Source organism: Myzus persicae, unplaced genomic scaffold, assembly GCF_001856785.1.
Source record: "Myzus persicae strain clone G006 unplaced genomic scaffold, MPER_G0061.0, whole genome shotgun sequence".
NCBI classification, from domain to species: domain Eukaryota; kingdom Metazoa; phylum Arthropoda; class Insecta; order Hemiptera; family Aphididae; genus Myzus; species Myzus persicae.
Window position 1 is genome coordinate 398,068 of NW_019102823.1, and position 22,884 is coordinate 420,951.

A 22,884-nucleotide genomic window follows, 5' to 3' on the forward strand; every position below is an offset into this window, starting at 1 on the left:
AATATACGCAGATAAGGACCAAGGACGTGTAGACTGTTCTCTGCCTTATACTTTTAATCTATTTTTGGGGAATATAGTACACTGTAGCACCGTATTCAATGTATGATGTACCTATAGCAGTGTTTCCCAAAGGGTGTGCCGTGAAATTTGAAAGGTGTGCCGCGACAACTTGAACTTTTTTTTGTAAAAAAACATAAAATGATTTTTTTCAAAATATTAAAATATATTATACAAATAAAAATAATTAATACAAAAATTAACTTTAAATTTACAAATAAAAAGATATAGGTAATTATAAATTTTAAAGTGAAACGTGTGCTTGATGTTGTTTGCATAATAGTTCAATTCTAGTTCTGTGATATATATATATTTAAACGATAATAATACCCGACATCATGATATACCTATTATTCGATAAGCATATAATATTTATCCAACGTGTGCCGTGACTTATAAAAACTAATAATAACGTGCCACGATGGGAAAAAGTTTGGGAACCGCTGAGTCCTATAGGTAGGTACAACACTACGTCAGGTATGAACTACGAAGGCCAGGAGGCAGGAGGCGTATTATTTATGACCATTAATTTTGTGCTCGATGGACTAAAAATAAGATTGTTTAGCAAAGATTTTCCAGAAAAAAAAATGCCGACAAAGCTTATTAGTTATTAATAATAACAATATACTATATTATATACCACTATATTTATAATAACATGTCTTGTCTAGAGCTGGTTTGTTTTGTAGGCTTATTATTTAATTATATTGCACAGTCAACAGCCCACAGCCGACGTGGACACGCGCCTCGGCGTACGACTGACTAATAATAATAATAATAATAATATCATCATTATCGTATCTGCGTTCATATTTTATTCATCTCCGGTCGTTTTGCTGTGCAGATCCGTCGACGTCAACCGCTGTAGTCGTTATCCCTTAACTTCCGGCACACAATCGAAAGTGTCTCTACCCACGCATCCGCCATCGGCGCCATCATTAATATCATATCAATACGCTGCACGGACATCCATAGTGGACGTTCGTCATGAATTTTACCTGCAACAAGTACGGTGATGTGGTGGTGTTCGTGGACGGCGCCTGCCCAGGAAACGGTTTCCGCGGGGCGCGTGCCGGCGTCGGCGTGTGGTTCGACGACGATCATGACCTGTGAGTATCAACTATAAGAGTTAAGACTTAAGACATGAAATATTAAGACGTATGCAGTAGGCAGGGTTAATAACAGTGGCGAAACGGACACAGGCTTATCGCAGGCACGCCCGCAGAGATGTAGCTCACTAGGTGCAAAATATTTTTAATATCAATTGTTGTGTGCGTAATCTCAAAGGCTCCAAAAGCCGTAAGCTCTTTAGAGTCAAATCAACAGGTACCAAATTGAACTATAGAATTATGTTAATTCAGCAGAAAATATAGTAATAGTAGTAATAGTACAATAGCGTGTGCGCGTGTGACGAGAAGTTGCTCAGGTCTCCGTGGCTATGATACATCTGCCCAGGCTGTCCCACGGGCTCCATTATAAGTAATGGCGGTTCTTTTGATGCAGCGGCACGAGCAGCTTGTATGTGTGTGTGTTTTCGGTTGTTGTTGCCGATTCTTAGAATAGTGACTCGTGTCCATGATTTCTAGTCGTGTACCTGTCCAGTGATTTATTACATAGATAGGGGCAGATAGTGCATATTCTATACTTCATTGTTATAATATTTATGTCAATTATATATACAGAGTTTAAGACCGTGATAACATTATGAAAGGTTAATATATTCTATATCACATTGTTATAATATTATATTATTTATGCGGAGATGCCAAGGCCCGCAACACAATGTAAGATGTGGGGGGCTTTGCCCCCTACACCCCCTAAAACTTATTACATGACATATATTATTTATCTTCAATAATGGGTATTACAAAATATATTTAAAACAAAACTCATTTTATTTATTACTTCTTATAAAATATAAAAATTAGATAGAATTTTAGATGTATAACACACACATACACATATATATATATATAAATAATAGTGTACCACAGAATAGATGTCAGATAAAGAAATTCATAAAAATATTATTAATGACCAAAATAAATGTATTAATAATAGACGCGTAGTTAGACGTGGCTGTACACAGTACTAAAATGCGGCAGACGGTGGCTGCAGAATAGTCAGATGCCTGAATAGCTAATAAGTATTTAATATTTACTGTATTGGGAATAATCATGGGCATAAATTAAAAATTTACAGAGAAGGAATTTTTATATTTTATTATTTATTTGAAAAATCCAAATTATTAAAATTCTCAGGTGGTGCCTGGGCTTATGGGTAGGTACAGTTGTTGCGTCGCAGGTTATCGGTAATTCGTGGGTCTGCTTCGTACCTATCAACAATCATAATATGGTACCTATCCCTAAATAAATATTTTTTTTTTATTGATACCACAGAGTATAAAATGTCATATATGTTGATATAAAATTGTATTTACCTAATATTATATGCTATTTGTTAATATATTTCATATATTCTGTGTTAAAACAATGTCCTCGGCGACATGGGCCATTGAGCTCACAAATAATTTAAATCGATAACATAAGAGGTATCGTTATGTGTACTTATTCTAAATATTAATTTTAAATTTTTGTTTGGAGATTGGCGGCTGTGATGAATTGGATAACGTTGGGTATGGATTGATGGTGATTGTGGAGTATTTCGGCTATAAATAAATGTACAAATGTTTGTGAAGGAGAATGCTTTAATTATTAAAATTATATCGCGCGACGCTAGAGTTCTTTACCACGTGTGACAGCGTTCGTACGATATAATTTATTATAACACTAGCTATATTATTTTGTTATAGTTATATTATGACAAATTGACAACATTATGTGCACCGGATGATCTCACCCTGACAAATTCTTAAAATGCTGAATATACGCGACTCTTATGATTATTACGTCTATACCATATTATTATTATGTTTAAATATCATCACAATCTTGATGATATTGTTGTCGTCAGCATTCAGTGTTTATATCTGAAAATGAAATATTGGTTTTTTAAGGTGGTGCTGGGTTCACATGGGTAAAATTGTACATCAAGACGATATTTTTATAATTAATAATTACATACTCCGATACCCGTCAATCTTGGTGTTGTTTGCCATCATAACCAATAACAATGTACATGTTCTGCATTATTTTAATTATATTGTATTGCAGGAATGTATCATCATCCATGCCTGGTGTCCAGACTAACAACAACGCTGAGATATACGCTGCGGTTATAGCTATCGACATGCTGCTCGACTACACTAGTAGGTACCTATAAAAAGTATATGGCTCATCCATACATATTTTTTTTTTACTGTAATTTGCAACCACTGCGTTGGTGGTGTTGATCTAGAGACGGTAAATAGTAAATACATAAGCGTCTAGAGTGGGAGAATTTGTACTCTTGACTTTTTAAAATCACACTTACCTAGTGATATCTTTCATAAAATGTTGTATACAAAATTGGAAATAAATGTAAAAGGATGACACTACCCATAAATAATGACTGTAGGTGCATAGGCAATAGATTGATTATAAACATATGTTGCCAAAAGCGTGGCTGCTGCAGCTGCTCTGTGATTAGGTGTTAACTGCTAAAATGATTTTGGGTGTCCCATAATGAATACTTAGTTATGAGGTTATGAACAATTACAATTTTAAACTTAATTTTTTTTGTTATTAACGATTCAACATTAATATTGATCACCATTCAAATTTGGTTTGCAAGACATAATATGATAGTTGCGGCTGATGACTACTATAGGTACTATACTCGACTAGTTTTTAATGACACACACTCGTATTTTTTTTTCTAGATGAAAGCTGCGTAGAAATCGTGACAGATTCAATATATCTATGCAACTGTGTGTCGAAGTGGATACATAAATGGAAGCGTAATGGTTGGAGGAATTGTAGGGGTAAACTAGTGGCAAACAAGGACATGCTGGAACAACTAGACAATCGCATAAATGCCATGGATTCTGTTATATTTGTATGTTATTTTCAGTTTAGTTTTGCAATGTTACAATGACTAGAAGAGTTCATTATTGGTCATTGTCAAATTGTCAAATTGTAGTATTATGTCATTATTGTAAAAAATATAATATAATTTAATTTTATAGACTTACGTACGTGCACATAATAACATCTATGGTAATGAACAAGCAGATAAGTTAGCTCGCAAAGGAGCGGATACATTCAACTAAAAGTTTTATACTTATATAATACGGCTAAAATTAAGATTATTAAGTTTTAAATTCAACGAAAAATAAATAAATATTATATTCATGATTTAGTATTTAGGTGTTGCAAAAGAGTTTTGTTATTGTAAATCAAAGTTTAACACAATTATCATATTTTTAATTCTATTAATTGGCAATTTATGAAAGAAATTTTATTTAAGAAATAGAAACTAACGTTTTTTATCGTAACATTAATTTCAAATTGGTGTTGTTTTTGTAAATTTAGTGTTACAAATAATGTTATTTTATTTTATGATGATTACACAATATTATATAGTTTTGAGTTTTGACAGGGTAAACATTCCATTGATCTTGAGTTAGTTATAAAATTAAGTTGATTTTTGTTATGAAAAAAAAAATGATTATTTATGTGTTTAAATAAAATTGAAGACTGGAAATGTATGACTGCTTGAGTTTAGATTGAAATATCAGTAAGTATATGTATTAGATTCAATTTGACAGTTATACATAATACATTTGATTATTGCCATGTGGTCAATCGAAGAACTGCATTAAACATACAATTCAATTAACATTGTAAGTTAATTTGAATAATGATGATTTCTGATTTGTATATGAATTATCATGAGTCATGACTAATATATTATCAGTCATTTCATATTCAACTGTTGGTCATTTAAAGTTCAACAGTTTCGAAAGAATTAATTTGTTATTAGCAACTAGCAAGTATAAGGATTTATGAATGTTAGTCATATGGTATTAATTGAATTACAATATTATATTCTATATACAGTGGACATGTAAATTTGAATTCCTGAACAATAATTTATAAGTCATAAAATTTGCATTCTGATAAATGCGCTTTCTGCTTGGCATTCTGGCATACATATTATACAGTATGCTATTTTGTACAACAATTTCAGTGATATATTATTTTCCACATGTACAGTGAACAGAAAATAAAAAGGAAACAAAGGACTAGGATTAGTATAAATTCAAATACGAACGGTTTGCACATATTTTCAAAAGGTGAACTACATACAATATACTATGAAATTGGTTTAATGTCATATTTTATTATTTATGTAAAAAAACAAAACAATAATAAATTACCAGTGTATCAAAATAATAACATTTGAGCATTTAAAAATATCTAAGATCACATAATATGAGAAATAATACTAAAAATTAGAAAGATTATGGTTTCCGCTGTTTTTCTGATCATTCTTGTATCATTTTAATTAATTTTTATAATGGAGTTCACGATATCTCTATAAGTGTAATGAAAAAGTAAAAATTCTAGTAAAAATAATGTTCTTATCTTAAATTTTCTAATTTTTCTTAAAAAAAGTAGTTATAAAGTTATTTATGGGTTATTCATAAAAAAATTACAGTTTAATTATTTTAACCATAATTTATGTACAATGAATTATAAAACAGGAATATAAGATACAGTAGGCAGATAAAAATATCCATGGATGCCTATTTTTGAGTTTAAATTTTTTTAAATTTGACATAAAATTATAGTATAAATATAAAAATAATACATTTAAACATTTTAATTATTTGGAAAAAACTTAAATTTTGAATTTTATGAATAAAACAGAAGTTTTTTCATAGTACTAATTTTTAATAAAATGTTTAACATTAAATAATGTATTTTGTATGAGTAAAATAAAGTTACTGATTAACATTTTAATTTAATCATTTAAACAATTTTAAAGCACTGATAAAGAATTTTTCAAACGGAAACCATTAGTTCTCTCACTTAAAACCACTAAATAGAACACTCACACATTTGGTTTGATACAACACAAAAATAAAAATTGGTATAATTTCAACATGCATTCACATCACGCAGAGAAAATAATAAAACAAATAGACTTAGTTATTTCTTTACACACTAGATACGGTTATTGATTCCATTTATTTGGAAATAAGTTACGTATAATATAATATTATTTAGGGGTAAAAATATTTTATGACTAGTAAGATTGGGATCAAAATATTTTTTCACATACGCACCCATGAATTATAAAAGGAACAAATAATAATTCCAAATTTTAACAGCGATAAAAAGCATTTTATAAATTGTATATAATATAATATATACTTAAATAGCATCAAATACAATGAGTTCTATTCGAAAATGTAAAATACTATAAAATATCTTTCGTTAATATACTATTTACAAATTTAGTAAAAAAAAATAAATAATTTTTAATAAAGTTACTAGGCAGTCGATTAATTATTACATAAAAAAAAAAAAATAAATAATTGCAATAATATTGGTGTATGATAGATGCGTAATGAATTAGGAATGCATACTATAAAATGTACTACTATGAGGCGGTTACACCATGGTGTTGTTCTTTGGCTGTCTCAGACTGCCGGCCTCTAATCATCGCTTCTACTTCAGGATATTGCATGCGCACAGAGTCGACAACATCTAACAAGTTTTTGGCATCCATAGCCAAAATATGGCCTGAAGACAACATTTCTCTGTAAAAATTACATTTTAACTAGTGTAATTATAGTTATAATTTTACCAGGATCAATTTATTAGCACTTACTTGCTATACAAATAATCAACAGCAGTGTGACAGTAATTTTGAGCAAGTTTCATAGCGTTGACTAGCTCGGCCATGTCTTTGCTGAGAACTTTATGTGCCATTTCCACCTGAAGTAAAATAAATATTTTCAATAAGCTTGAATGATGATTATTTGTGTTAATTTACCTGTTTGTGAGCACTTTGAGGGAAATATGGTACCAGGCTATCAACACTTGTCAATAAAGCTCTGAGTTGGAGACCAACCTCCTTGACTAGTTCCAAATATCGATCAGTCTGATTTTGTTGAACCCCTAAAGTAATACAATAACATTTAATATTTATTAAAACTCTTATATACAGTTTATAGTAATAATATTATTATTTTAACCTTGCGAAAGGGTCATAACAGCCTTGACAACCAGTGTCGTACACTCATATACTTTATCATGAGTTCTGTCCAAATCGGCTGTTGGAGTGGGTTCGAGTTTCTATAAGAACAATAGAAGGTTTAAAAATAAAATAGTTGGCATTCTATTATGTTTATAAGAACTTACCTTTATTACAACAACCCGTTCTTCTGTAGGTTTTGTTTTAGTGCTTCGATCTAGGGAAGAAGGAGGTGTCAACGATGATCTACCATCAATAGATTCATTGTCTGACACACTGGCTACTAAAGACAGTCGCTTTTTCTATAATAATAACAAAATAAACATTGAAAATAGTTTATGGAATCAATTAACATTGAACATACTAAGTTTGTCTCTTCTTCGGCCAGCCATAAGTTGTCCCTCTCAGACTCAATTTGTTGTTGTCTCAGCTTGCGTTCCAACTGTTCAACTTCAGACAATGGTTCATTATCATATACACCGATAGAGTTGTTTGCAAAATGTTTGACTCCCTAAATATTATAAAATGAAAACAATTAATTATATTCACATGATTAAATGATTTAAGCAATTTTTTTTATAAACTATGAAAATCACATGCATAGTTGTTTTAAAGTAGTTATATTATTATCTACGTGAATCATGACACCATGCTAGGTACTATTTGGAAACATCTGTAAGATACTGAAATAGCATTATATTAATCGGCTTGCAAGAAGCAGGACATGGAATTTCAAATTTCAATTTTGGCTAAAAATTACAATAACACACTACAGCAACAATATATTATACACGGATAGAGCGTACGGATATCGTTAACGTTGCTCAAGACACAAAACTACGACAAATAGCTACAGAGTACAGACACACCGGAACACCACAAATATAACAATAGACGCACATTGAATGGTGATTTATTTGGCGGCGTTAACATCGTGTATTCTTGATAACAAGAGCATAAATTAAAATATAAATACGTTTTATAAATGTAATGAACCAATCACCCAACTTACATCTATAATAGCGATTAGTGAAATATAAATGTTAATATAACCATGTAAAAAAATGTACGAGAACGTTTTTGGGGGGGAGGGGGTTGGGTGTAAATCCTAGACTAAAGCTAGGCACTTTCGCGGTCCACAACAAGGAAACTACATCGAGATTAAACAAAAAAACGCAAAATATTTTCAAATTTTTTGGGGACGTAATGTGACGACTAGTTTTTCGCCATCCCTCCTACTCCACAAGTTATACGTCAACAGTGTTAAGCACCCCCCCCCCCCCTGCATGTACCCTCATGTGCGCCTTCTACACAAACAAACGACCGTCATGCAAAACCCGCAGGCATGCATCATTAGGAGCGTCACACGCGAACAACAAGCTGAACCTCATCGTTATTCATTCCTCCACCGGTCGCCGCTGTAGCGGCAGCAGCAGCGGCGGCGGCGCACGTGCCCAGACTGCCGTCTGAACATCGCCTGCTCTTGTCCGCCGAGTTTGGCGGTAGCGTTAGTAGCGAAGCCGCCCCCGAAGTAAAGTTCCTAGGCAACGTCTTGTTAGTGGACGGCTGGACGGCGACACCACCACCACCGCCGCCGCCGCCGCCGCCGCCGTCCATTGGGATAAGTCCCACAGAGTCCATGCTCAGTATACTGTTCCCGGCCGAAATGGTTTTGTCGTCGTCGACGTCATTAAGGAAATCTACGGTTACCGTGTTGAATCCGGTTGCCGGGGTCGTGTACACCGACGGGTTGACAACGCCCCGCTGCTAGTTCTCCTTCAACAGGTGGGCGAGCACCTCGGCGTTCTGTGCCACTATGTAAGTGGACACGGGCAGCTCGGACTTGTTGTTGTGCAGGTCCACGCTCGGCTGGCGGGAAGGTTTGGGCGGCGCAGACGGGTCGTCGAGAGAGCCGCTGGATCCTAAATTGTATTCATAGTATTATAAGGTCACTGTTTGTATTGGTTTGCACATTGTATCATAAAAAATACACTCTTATTGTTGAATCTAAAAGCGAAGGGCAATCAAGGGCGGGCATGATATGACGATCACGTGCAAACATCTTCCGGGAGATGATAAAGAAACGAGTTAAATAGTACTACATTTCGTCACCCCTCTCACCCTTGTTACCGTCATCCGCGGTTATACTCGGTATTAAAAAAAAATATTTTTTCGCTCACCCCAAGACAGAGTATGCACCCTGCGATTTTCTCTCCGGAGTGTTTCCTTCTGCTGGTGTCTCTCTTCGATCAATATCTCACTGAAACAAAATAAACGAAACAGTATTTTCAGCGCGTAGTCCAGACTGTTGACTGTTGAGGTATCGGTTTCCTGTATATGTATCGACGTACTTAAGCACTTCCTTGACGTCTCTGAACGTGGGTCTCTTGCTGGGCTCGAACGACCAACACTGCGACATGAGACTGTACAGTCTTGGGGGACACTTGGGCGGCAACGCAAGCCGCTCGCCGTTCTCGATTTTGCCAATCACGTCATTGTTCTTGATCCCCTGGAACGGTTTCACGCCCATCATCAATATCTCCCACATGCACACTCCGAACATCCAGACATCGCTGGCAGCGGTGAACCGCCGAAAATTGATCGACTCCGGCGACATCCACTTGATCGGCAGTTTTCCTTTGGACGCCTTGTAGTAGCTCTGGTCTTGGACCCACCGCGACAGACCAAAATCGGCCAGCTTTACGCAGTGGTGTGACGACACCAGTACGTTTCTGGCAGCAATGTCTCTGCGAAAACAGTTTTCGTTTGTTTCAATTAATTCATACTAATGAGAGATATTATAATATTATATTCAGACCGTGTAACTATTTTTTCGAGTTATACAATATAATATTAAACACCCTAGCTAAATCATAAAAAAGTAACTACACTAAATATACACCATTTTTTACCTGTGAACAAACTTCTTAGATTCTAGATACGACAGAGCCGTGGAAAGTTGATACGAATACAGGATAAGAGTAGCTAAGTCCAAGTGGGCCTGGTTGTTCTGCAAGTATGCCCGTAACTCACCTAGCTTGGCCAATTCCATGACTATCCACACGGGCGGCGAACAACAAACTCCGATCAGTCGTATGATGTGCGGGTGATCGAACTGTTGCATAATGTCTGAAACATTACAACATATAATATGGTATTAAGAACGAAATATGAATAAATATCGTTAACTATTTTATCGTAAATAATCGATAGCCTTTGAGGTCAAAATAAATCCATGCGTACATGTTTCTGCAGTATACTTTCTTTTCTAAAAGTTATAAGTAATTATAAGTACTGGTTTGATTAAATATCTTAATTTATCAAAGTTGTCAAAACCGATAAAGTTGGCTGATAAATAGGGTTAGGGTTTGCACTAAAAAATAAAAAAAGTGTAGCTAAATATGCACGAAAAATTAAAAATATACATTCAATTTTTTTTATATTTTAATTATTTAATGAAAATTAAAGGTGAAGGTTCTTTGAAAAAAACAAAATAAAATTAATAATTACAATAACAAGTACAAACAAATTACACATAAATATATGAATTAAGAGGACGTCATACCCGCATACTTTGTCTCAGTCTTACAAATACATAACCTAGCACATTGTAGTATTGTACATTCTGAATAATTAATTTAATTCCGTTATGTTTAATCTTAGAGTGAATTGACCTATAATCAAATTTAGTAATAAGAATATTATCAAGACGATGACATAGGTTTTTTTAAGACGTACAAACAATTTACTATTTGAGTTGCATTGAACAATGATAGTTTGTTATAAATGTTTGACTCTATGCATGCATATTTCCGATTTACAATATAAAATTCCCAAATGACAATAAATAACCAATCATTTATATATAATATATATAACATACGAATATGCAAACTTAGATTCAGTTTTAGTTTAAAATATTTTTGTTGTATTTTGTATCGAAAACCATAAAATAAATTATTAAAATCAGAAACAAGCCTAAATATGCGCATAATATTATATGTTAAATTTCAGAAAATATGTAGAACAAAATTATAATACTTGAACCTAGTCATCATGAAATAGATTTTTATCTAAGAATACATACAAATATACAATAGACAACCTAAAAAGCATTCAAAGGCATCCTAACTCTACTAATAAATAATAATCATTGCAATTTGACTGAGCACACTTACATGCTTCTTCCAAAAATTTGTCTGTCGTGGCCATATCTGCATCAGGTTTACACGTTTTTATGGCCACTGCTACAGCATTTCCCGGTTTATTTTTTATTGAACGCATGTGACATACTCCTTTGTGCACATCGCCAAATTGGCCTTCTCCTATGATTTCACCCAATTCAACCTGGTCGCGGAACAGCTCGTAATTACAATCTAAAAATTAACAATTAAAATAGAAAAAGACAAAAAGAACATTTTAAGGTTAGTATACTTTGCTAGCAAATCCATCTACTGTGTTTTGAGACCTCTATAATTCTAGATCATATAGCGTCGTTTAATATATCAATTAATTTTTTCAAATGGAAAAATAATAAACAACATTCTAACGAAACAATTTGAATAAAATTCGTACTTCCAAATAAGGTACTAAAAATTTGAACATATAATATGTATAAACAGGGTGTCCCGTGATGATTTACTCATTGCGGTATCTCCTGAAATAATGTAGATATCATAATTCTGTTTTTTTAATAAGACTCACAGAGATAAGCCCTACAAATAATTCATGTTTTAATTTTTTTTTGTTTCGGTAAAAAGTTAAAAAATATTTTTTTTATTAATTATTTAAAAAAAAAATTGAAGATAGCCATTTTGTAGAGTTCATTTTTCTGAAAGTATTGACGTTTCAACATTTAAATGTATTAATCTCCTGATTTTTTATCAATTTATTAGTTAATAGGTAAAATAGCAAGAAACCGGTTTTTGTACGCGTGGCGAGTCCCCCTCTACGGCTAATGGGTATATCCTTACGGCACACTCTGTATATATAAAAGATATTTATATTAAGTTATATAAGGAGAAAACAAAAAAATTTCATGAAAATGAGTCATCAATAAATTATTTAAAAATATTATGTTAATGGGAAAAGTGAACTTTTTGTCACTGTTGTCCTCGTCATTTAACAACCGATTACCGACATATCTCAATATATCATATCGTAATAATATATGTATATAATATATAGCCTATTGGGATGTATAGTGAGAAGCGCTTTAAAAAAAATACATTTTATAATATTTTATAAGACGCTGAAATCAATACTGAATAAGAATTTGTAAACGCATCAAAATAATACTAAAATATACAAAAGATTTATACAACCAAAATACGTACTAGCAAGTGTTGAGTAATCGCCTTCTTCTTCGATCGGACCGTCGTCTGGATAATCATCGGAAAATCTTGCGGGCACTTTGGTTTTTATTTTTCCGGATTCTATAAACGATAAATACAGCCAAACAACAATATATTATAAACAAAAAACATATCTCAACACAGATTAAATTATTTAGTATACTGTTTATTATATTAATACGGGTGCATAATAAATAATAATTCATTGTCATTGATTTGTTAATTTTGTTTTCGCTCATTCAACACAAACCTTTAGAATCGCACGGACATGGAAAACGGTTCCATATAGCAGCTTGAAAATTAAAATGCAAAAGTACAGGTATAATGTATATACACATAAAAATGACTTTAATAATGGTAGCGATTGTTATATTTTAATTACTAAATTGTTATTTATTTCATCCGCTGCTCACCTTTTTTATTCCACAATGAAATGTTCGTTTTCCTCGCCAGTTGGCAGTAACCGTCAATCAGATTAGCCAGGCTGTACATGTGCTCGAGCGTCGAACAGCTGAGCACCAGGGGATCGGCCGAGTCGGTTACTTGAAGCTGCACCAAGGTTTTACGGTGTGTTTCGCATTCGGACACCAGTGTCTGTATATTTTCGATGTGGTCAAAATCCGCCATTTTGGTGGGCTGAAAATGAGAGTTGATAACAACTAATAAATTACTGCTGTATGGCGTTAAATATAAAAAAAGTAAGCAATTAAACAAAAATATTATGTTCTTACCGCCGACCCTTGGTTGTTTATGTAAGAAATTCCGTGTCGCGGTCCGATCACTAAATCCACCGGGATCGTCCAACCAGACTGAAAAATTATTAAAAACGGAATAATCGTTATAATATCATTAACACCATTACGAGATAACAATGAGAGAAAATAAATACAATTTTAGCTTTTTTTCTACTTACTCCGATCGAACACTTGAATTGTTCTTCATCGTACTTGTAAAAAGACCAAACGAGATTGAGAAACTGTAGCACGCATTCTTTTTCCGGTGTTTGCGAAAGTTTTTTATACTGTTGCTGAATCATTTTTCGTAAATTCTTTGGTTTCGTTGATTCCAGTATATAGTAGGGCAGGAATTTGTTGAGCCCGATCTAAGGGGACGGACAAAAAAAACAACAACCATGTAGCATTTTTAGGATCGAATGTTGGTATAACAGTGTATAAATGTATATAATTATTTTGGCATATACAAGTAATGGATATAAACGGAAAATTTCAAACTCACTTCGCGTTCCAGATATTCCAAATTGGATTTCTTTTCCAACGACATTTGAGGGACTTCCCGGAAAAAACATTTGATTTGTAAACAACAGAGTTGTACAGCCATGTCCGTGTCCACTCGGGTCGCCGGGTCGTTTTTTCTCAAATAATCGAATCGCACCTGAAATACGCGATTTAAAGCGTTTTAATATTTATGACTATTATACATGCCGATGACCAGGAAATAGCCTGTCATTTGTGGACCGAGAAACAAAAAACAAATGTAACCCCCTTTCCTCACTTGTCAATAGTAATTATACACGCAATTGTCTTAAGAAATTTAATCAAAGCTAAAAACTGTGGTGATATTTTGCTCGATTCTGCTTCATGGCATACCTTATCAGTTATAAGTTATCGCTATATTATATTAATAATATAGATTTTACTATTTGTTGTTTGTCTTGACTACATTCCTGAAATTCTTGAATGCCTATAAATCAATGTCTCCATATGCGTAGTTACTATAGTTATATTGATTATTCTAGTCAATAGAACTCTCAAGTTTTTCATCAAGTACAAGTATTTTATTTTTATAGCCATGAATTTATGAGTATTATAGATAACAAAATTATTTATCGACTTGCAAACCATTGCCATTTCCAAACACGATTTTTCACAACAAAAAAGAAGCATTATATAACCGGCAATTAGTTATGAAACATAATCTATACATATTTAATATAAAACCAATTTTACTTAACGCAGTGGCGGTTACTATAACTTATACAGTTACACGGTTCAGTAACACCTACGCCACTCAAGTGGGTGGAAGATCACTATTATTACTACCAATTAACAATAAAAACAATAAATAGTGTTTAATACGGTTAAATTACATACACTTGAACAGTTATTTTTTGTACACACGCAACGTAATAATATATACAATATTATACATGTACAGATAGGGTGAATGGTAGGAGGGATGCAGATATTACAGTGGCGAGTCTATACATAGTATAATCGTTGTTGAGTTACGACAATTGGGACTGACTCCGCTGAAAATTAAATACCAAACTCGTATTATTAATGCGATGCCCGCCAAATTTTCAATAAAACCCCAGACGATTTTATTTGCCAACAATATTTTATAGCCACTTTATTTTAACTGATATATATTATACCAACTCATCAATAACGTCTATCAGTAGTGGTGTTTAAAAGCGTTTAGGTATGTGACATAAACCAATAACAGGCGAATCATTCAAGATTTTCAAGAAAGAATTTGGAGGGTATCGGTACGTATCGTGTCAATTTTGGGCGTTCAAGATGTTACACGTGCAATGTACAAGCGATACGTACCGACCCGTATTGGACTCGGACTCCGATACGAGGTGGTACGTAACTATTCCGCATCGATACGTATCGAATTTTTCTTCTTGAAAATCTTGATGGTTTTTTCGGTTGACGGTGCAGAGTCAAGGACTAGGTGGTAAGATGTACCTATATTATATTATAAACGTCCGTTTATAGGAAAACGATCTTACTTGATCGTAATAGAAGAAATAAGTAAATCGATCTCGTTCGTACAGGTCCTCCATGTCGTCGGGCGAGTACCGCACGCGCAGCTCGAACCTCCATTCGGACATTGGATACTGTTCGTCGTACTTGTGGTAAATCTGTGGCGGACAAAATAATACGTATATATAATAAATTATGATCGTATATTTCGTAATTTTACTATATGATATATTATGCACAGTTTGCGAGCTTATTGATGTTATTCGTATATTATAGATGATACATATATCTAACGAATCGAAATCGCGTATATTATATACAGGATGGGTCACTGTATTTCCCACTTTTCCATAAGTTTAACACAGAAAAACCAGGAAAACATGGGGTCCACTCTGTATATAGATATGAATATTCAGTCCACATTATCAATTATCATTATTGTTATTATCATCATATTTTTTTAGTACCTCGGACATTGTGCAATCCTGATGTAACCAGTGAACCTCGCCAGATAACGGATGGTACAGCTGCAATCCGTAAACGCCTTGATACTGAGGACACCCATTGGCCAAACGTCCCGTGACTAGAGATATGATACCCTTGAAAACAAAACATGAAAACAAAATCAAACGTCATTTAATCAATGTTTGGCGTCGAAAACGTAATAATATATAGATTATAGGTAGTGATATGGGTGCACATGTAAAGTACTATAGTGGTATATAACAATTGCGCGTCATAATATCGCGGTCAACATTTAGAATATTTTATACAAGGCGATTCTTCTATAAATATGAACGTATTAATTGTTTCGATCGACATAAGTTTTCTTTAAAAATAAATTGTTTTTAACATAGTATAACCTACCTATTTTTAACCAACTTTTATAGTTTATGTTTTTGAAATTCAATTTTCTTACATTACAACCAGTATAGTTTCAATTTTTAACTCTAAAGAACAAAATTATAATTTTTTAATATTCAATATTTATGTAACGTAATTTTTTGAAAAAATAACCTATTCTCTTTAAAATTATATAAAATTAAATTTATGAGTTTCCACTAAAAAAAATAAAAGATATAATATAGGTAGCTTAATTATTTCTTACTACGTAAAAACCTTATTAAAAATTAATTATGCATGTTGACATTTCAATACATTGTTCATTATCACCTAGTATAATTTAATATGTATATAATATTTAGACACAATATATTTACAATTGGCTGTTGTAATACATTTTTATACTGATTTTACCTTGACATTGATGTTATCGATGAACTTTACAATATTGAATCCGTTGTTGGGCAAGTGTACTTTGATTGATCCAGTTTTGGCAGCTGAAGCCATCGCGGCTCCGCTGCCGCTTTCAGCCATTTCCGTTGATTTGGCCGACGGTTCCTCCACTGGCGTTTTGCTACCATGACTGGAAAAATTGAATTTAGACGTTTTATTATTATTATTATAAGCTGAACGAAATAAAAATGCGATTTCACCAACAATCACTCTGAGTTATATTGTTGTTTTATCAAAAAAAATCCCATATTTAAATATAATACACATATTGAGGATTGGATAAACATACATATAATAATAATAATAGTCATAATAAATATTATGGTAGGTTATATTATAGCCAAATATTATATTACGTTAACCTATTTGATAAGGAATAATATCTTTTGATGAAGATAGCCTTTGATCTACAAGGCGTGTACTAATGGTCGTAGGAACTTGTCCATAATTTTCAAAAATGTTTCAGGAAGGTACTGAATTAAGGTTGTTAGATAAAGATAAAATATATATATGTTTGTATACTGTATAGTAATTATATACTTATTAATATTATTATTGATTTTAATATATACACAGACACATCGCGTCGTGGGGTCTGTTTAGATAACGTATTTTGATACACCTACTATATTATAGTCTGTGTAATATACAAGCATAATAATGAGGAACTTAATATTGTCGTCAATGTATCGACACACCGAGTTCAAAGGTCAACGTAATTACATATTATACGCTTATTATTACATATTATATTATGTTGAACGGATTTATCCCACGCGCGAGAGATGAAAACGCACATGCCTAATTTATTCCCGTCCACAATAATATATATAGACGATGTACATACGAGGGGGATCCAATACGCATGTATACATATATATATATATATATATGATATGCGTGATATACCAACACGGAAAATAATCATCCTACTCGCAAGATTCGAAAAATAGTTTATTACGCATAATATTATACGTGATATATGGTTATGATACTATCATCATTATACGTTGTACTTATAAAGCATACAAACAAATTAATTTTTTTATTAAGTATACTATACGTTTTCAATCATCATCATACGGTTATGATCTAAAGATTATATTATCATAATTATCTATTATGTGTCGTATAGGAATAAAGTAGTAATAGAAAAATAAAATATAGGTACCTACACGAGAGCCAACTACGCGATTAAATAGATTCGCAGACGGCAATTTATTCATTTTCTACATTGTTAATACTCATTGGCAAACGGTCAAGCACGGATAGTTTGATATGTAGTACATAATAATATAATATTATCTTCTTGTTTGTTTTATATTTATAATATACCAATAAGTAATAGTAGAAGCGTCTCAACTCGTGTTTCAATATACAAATCGTGTATAGACCAAAAACGACACCGTCCCTGAAATCTGTAAACGAGACGTGCAATGACGTGATGCATAAACATTTAAAAATCGTTTATATGAGTTAATAAAAACGTGTAATCTAGTAGCATTTTTCTTTAAGCAAACGTATTTTACGAACAAAGAGAACAATAATTTATAGATGCAGGTATATGGAGTGATTAAGATAATAAAAGTAAAAATATAAAAACTATGATTAATTGGTTTTAATCAAAAAAAAAAAAAAAATAGTAATAATAATAATGATGTTAAAAAATATTGTTGAACGTATGAGATTGGTAAATTTTTTTTTCGAATAAAGTAACTTGACTAACGGAAAAAACGGACTTTTTTCACATTCCAAATGCGTTAATCATTCGAACCGTATAGCGCAGCCAAGAGAATGTAAAAAAAACGTGCTGTCGTGCAGGTGTCGATAAACCGAGGTATAAACCTAAACTAGTAAAAATAATTTATAGTGTGGGCATTTGGCCGCCTGTTTGCATAATATATTTGTAAATATATAGGTATGCATATATAGGTATAGAAAGCGACAAATTGGCGTTTTAAACTTATTATATTTCTCTACCTACTTAAAAAATCGAACATTATCCGGGGATCATTCAACGCAGAATATTGTGCACGGGGCGGGGAAGGGGGTGTCAATACTCTGATCACCAATAATAAATTATGAATCGAAAACGCTCTTTTTCTACTTCCACATTATAAAATAATAATATGCCCATGGTAATATCACTGATAAATACAGCAATAAAGAAATACAGTCACAGAGTTCTGATCAAGGGTTCGACCGAATTAATTACCCACCCGACCCGCCAAGACGACGGACCACGATATAATTAGCCCAATACGGTTGTATATACACGGCCGTCCGCAGTTGCAGCGGTTCGCGCGGTTGCCTACGCGTTTACGTGCGCCTAAACATACGCCTATACACGTGGAACAAAGATCTGTACAGACGAGTCGGGCGCAGATCTTCCGCAGCATAATATATTATGCGATACGCGAGTCAAATATGTGCGTGGACGCCATGTACGCCCGCGTCCACGTAAATAATAATAATAATAATAATAATGGACCGGACGAAACGGCGGCGGCGCGATCCCCAAAGTGGTATTTCGCGAAGGGCAATGCGGCGGACGGCGTCTGCGGTACACACGTCGCACGAGCGTACCCGGTGCCGGTTTTCTCTCTCGTTTTTCCACGCACAAACGAATGGCGAGATCTGGTTCTTACCATATTATGAATAAGTCTGCTGGTATACACACGGACGTGTGTGCACCGCGAACGTCTCGCGGCTACGGCCAACATCTGCCGAACCATAATACATATTATTATAATAATATGTCATCGCGGGAAGGTCTCGGCGAACACGCCGCTGTAACCGAGGAAAAAATAATTCGCCCACTCGGCCGGGTGTCGCCGACGACGACGGCGATCTACGGGCGCACACACCTTTTTTCCGTCTTTCGAGGTCGACCGATCGCAAGACGATATATATAACAACATAATATATACATATTATAATATGACATAAAATCATATAATGGCGTAACGCGAATACCGTAAAAATATTATCTTTGAGTGCCCATATAATCATGCACACGTAAAGTAGCCGCGATTGGACGCGTACAGTGCGTAGAACATTGGGTATAATAATAATAATATATAAACGACATAACTGCAATAATAAATACAAATAAATTGCAATAATAAATACAAATAAATTGCAATAATAAATACAAATATAATATAATATATGGATGGCGCGGGTGTCGTCGTCGTCGTACCTTAACCGCTTGAAACGCCACGTGTGCGAAACGTTCGAGAATCCGCCGTTGCTGCAGGTGGTCGTGGCCGCGGCGGTGGCGGCCATCCGTTTGCGCACGGCCACCGGGTCCGGGGGGACGCATCCACCGACCAACGCCGAAGACCGGGACGATCCGCACGACGACCAAAACTTGGCGGCCAACTTCCGTCCACTCGTCCTCAAGCCGTCGCGGCGTTGACACTCGGCCGTCGCGCCGCCGTGGTAACTGTGCGGCCGGAGCTGCGGCGGCGGCGGAGGTCGCCGTTCCACGTTCACCCGGTGCAGGTATGACGACCGGCGGCCCGGCAGCACGCGGTCAAGCGCGCCGGCCAACATCGTGGCCGCTTCGGCGGCGGTGCGAGTCGCACAAGTGCACCACCGGCGCCGCGCGATCGGCGTTCAGAACGTGCGGCGGACGTAACGTACGACTGTATCGGCGGCGGCAGAGGAGGAACCGTCGTTCTTTACCGCCGTACATATTATTATAATTTCGTCGAAGTAGTCAGTTTTTTTTTTGGGCTTTAGAGTAGATTTCTCACACACAACACACTCACTACGCTTTATTATATTGTATTTATATGATAATAATATGTTGATACAATATTATTATTATTATTTATGATTGCTGTGCGCGCGCGAATGGGCGTCGGTTTTCATTATTATTATAATATTTTTTAGGGTACGGCCGGGTTCTCAGCCTATACGCGCGTAACCGACGCGACGCGTGCAATAACGCGGGACGAAACAGGAAAGTATTGCTGTTGCTGCTGCTGCGGCCGCAGGTGTGTCCCCGTTAACACCTTCGTTAACAAAAATTACTCAAATAAAAATAATTTCATAATAATATACGTATAAGCACATATTATATGAAAAACCTCCCAGCGCTATGTAGGCACGTGTGTGCACAACATAGCGATGTATGTTTTATACTTTCACAAAACGTAAATGTACACGCGTAAATAGCGTATTATGCATGTATGTGTAAATCTGTATAATATACTTCACTAAAACGCATTCGAAGACAATTCCAATCGGCAGAGAATCCGTCTTTCACGAAAAGTCAACTTTCGTAAGTTTGTACACCCCCGTGGTCGTCAGTAACGTGAGTTTTACTATCGCCAAGTTCAGAAGTACCTATGTGTTGTGATGGTTTATAACGTATAACGAATGCTTTTACTGTGGTTATGGGTGGGCGTGGGTTGGGCGTGGGGAGGAGGTTACACACAGCGGACGACACTCCGCGCGAGGGGGTTTATTTAGAGGAGGGCAATAAAACCGTTCGTTTCCTTATCCCCTTCTTCGGTAGCGAAATTTATGTAAATACATCTTTTTTAAGTGTCATCGCATGTGCAGCAGTGCGGTATAAGATAAATCGGGCTAAATTTAGTTTAACCTGTCAACCGCAAAGGGACCAATGCCAAAAAAAGTGATTTTTTACTTTTTCCACAGCCTTACCGTCCTTAAATGGAGTACGAAAGTTTCTAGTTATTTTCGAGAATAAAAACCTAATCAAAACCATAAGCAGTAATAAAAGAAAAAAATGTCATATATATACAACACACGTATTTTATACATATAGTTGAGCCGGAGATTGTGAAAAAACGAATTCCTACCATGCCCTTGGTATATACGCACAACGCACAACAAGGTAAAACGTGGGATTGGCTCGGGCATTTATTATTAAAAATATTATTAGTTATTATAGTTGTCCTAATAAAGTTATCCAAGTATAAAATTTTGTTGATTTTCAATAGAACAATATACAAGAGATATTTATCTATTTTGCGTTTCAGATTTCTAGAACGTCAACACTATTAAATTAACGTACCGTGTAATAGGATAGGCGTATTAAGGTGTACTATATTATTAAATATGGTCACGACACATTTGTCTAGAGATACATAGACATTAAAAATCTATTCGATTTCAAGAAAGGTATGTTAATTGTTAAATATATATGCATTAAAGAAAAGTATTTTGAACTCGAAATCATTAACGGAAACCTTAAATGTAGTTTAAATCAAATGATAATTTAGTGTTCGTCGAAAACAATATGACCAGGCCTGCGGGATAGTATTAAGAATTTGAATACATAATATGTTCAGACTATAATTTTTACGAAGGAATATTCAGTATTCTCTACAGACTGGAATTAAACGATAGCGTTTTATGAATTATATTTTACTTATAGATAAAAACTGTCTTTAACCCGAAGAAGTTGCACACACAATTAAACAATTTATGAATTCATGGATACAAAATGTGTTTTTTATTTGAAGGCCTTCGTGGGATTAACGATTTACAATAATTGAACTACTGCAAATAGTACCTATGTATAATGAACAGTAAAACAGAGATTACATTTATTGGATATAAAAAGTCGTAAAAAGTATTGAATTAGACCTTATTTGATAGTTTTGAATACTTGAACGATAAATAATATGATGTGAACTAAATTAGTTTTATACTAGTAGGTTAGAAGTGTCTTAATAGTATGATGATCGTATGATATAGTTAATTTTTCAAAATCATTCATCTTGACATCTTAATCCGACCGTTAAAATACAACAAGATTAAATCAGTCAAAAATGAAATAAACTAAAATGCTCTGTTTAACTATATAATATATTAATAAAACTTGGTATAATATGTTATATCTTTGTTGTATTTTATGGAGACATTTTTGTGAGTCGACATGTTAAAATTGATTTAATCAAAATAGTTACCTACGTGTAAAATTGTACTTTTTAAAGTCATATTTAAATCATAGAAAAAATGCATAATCCAATGAATCACTTAAGTCATTCTTAATAAAAATATACATTAGTACATTATTTTGTACTTCGATTCACTGTAAAAATTAAAAGTTATACTGAAATTTCAACATAGTTAAAACATCAAACTCAATAGTAAAAAAGAAACGAACAATTTCGTCATCACAAATAACTTTCACAATCGTATACAGATGATATATCTCGAATAAATGTAGGTACCTATCGTATGCGCTACTGATTGTTCATTAGAATGAGATGTACAAATTTGGCGGTATAATAAATTGTTTTGTGACATATTATTAT

The 22,884-nt window shown here is 34.0% G+C and overlaps 2 protein-coding genes across 2 annotated transcripts; one reads left to right on the forward strand and one right to left on the reverse strand.

Moving 5' to 3' along the window:
- The first annotated feature begins 752 nt into the window (after positions 1-752).
- LOC111033191 (ribonuclease H1-like) lies at positions 753-5,072 on the forward strand. The gene is made up of 4 exons (XM_022313832.1): positions 753-1,166; positions 3,231-3,325; positions 3,878-4,053; positions 4,184-5,072. The coding sequence occupies exons 1-4, from the start codon at positions 1,045-1,047 to the stop codon at positions 4,265-4,267; spliced, it is 477 nt and encodes a 158-aa protein (XP_022169524.1). The 5' UTR covers positions 753-1,044; the 3' UTR covers positions 4,268-5,072.
- Positions 5,073-5,997: 925 nt separating this feature from the next.
- On the reverse strand, positions 5,998-22,416 carry LOC111033176 (focal adhesion kinase 1). Its single transcript, XM_022313818.1, is given in 21 exon segments — positions 5,998-6,766; positions 6,838-6,944; positions 7,003-7,127; positions 7,205-7,304; positions 7,371-7,505; positions 7,568-7,714; positions 8,590-9,125; positions 9,384-9,463; positions 9,555-9,950; positions 10,116-10,332; positions 11,382-11,579; positions 12,540-12,638; positions 12,808-12,849; positions 12,971-13,193; positions 13,289-13,366; positions 13,471-13,659; positions 13,794-13,949; positions 15,316-15,447; positions 15,757-15,888; positions 16,547-16,715; positions 19,788-22,416. Coding segments are annotated over 21 exon segments (3,777 nt in total). The 5' UTR covers positions 20,144-22,416; the 3' UTR covers positions 5,998-6,606.
- Between the last annotated feature and the right edge of the window lie 468 nt (positions 22,417-22,884).

Coding starts and splice junctions, on each gene's coding strand:
- LOC111033191 (XM_022313832.1), top strand. CDS start 1,045: ATGAATTTTACCTGCAACAAGTACGGTGATGTGGTGGTGTTCGTGGAC. Junction 3,326..3,877: donor CATGCTGCTCGACTACACTA/GTAGGTACCTAT, acceptor TTTTTTTTCTAG/ATGAAAGCTGCGTAGAAATC. Junction 4,054..4,183: donor CCATGGATTCTGTTATATTT/GTATGTTATTTT, acceptor TTAATTTTATAG/ACTTACGTACGTGCACATAA.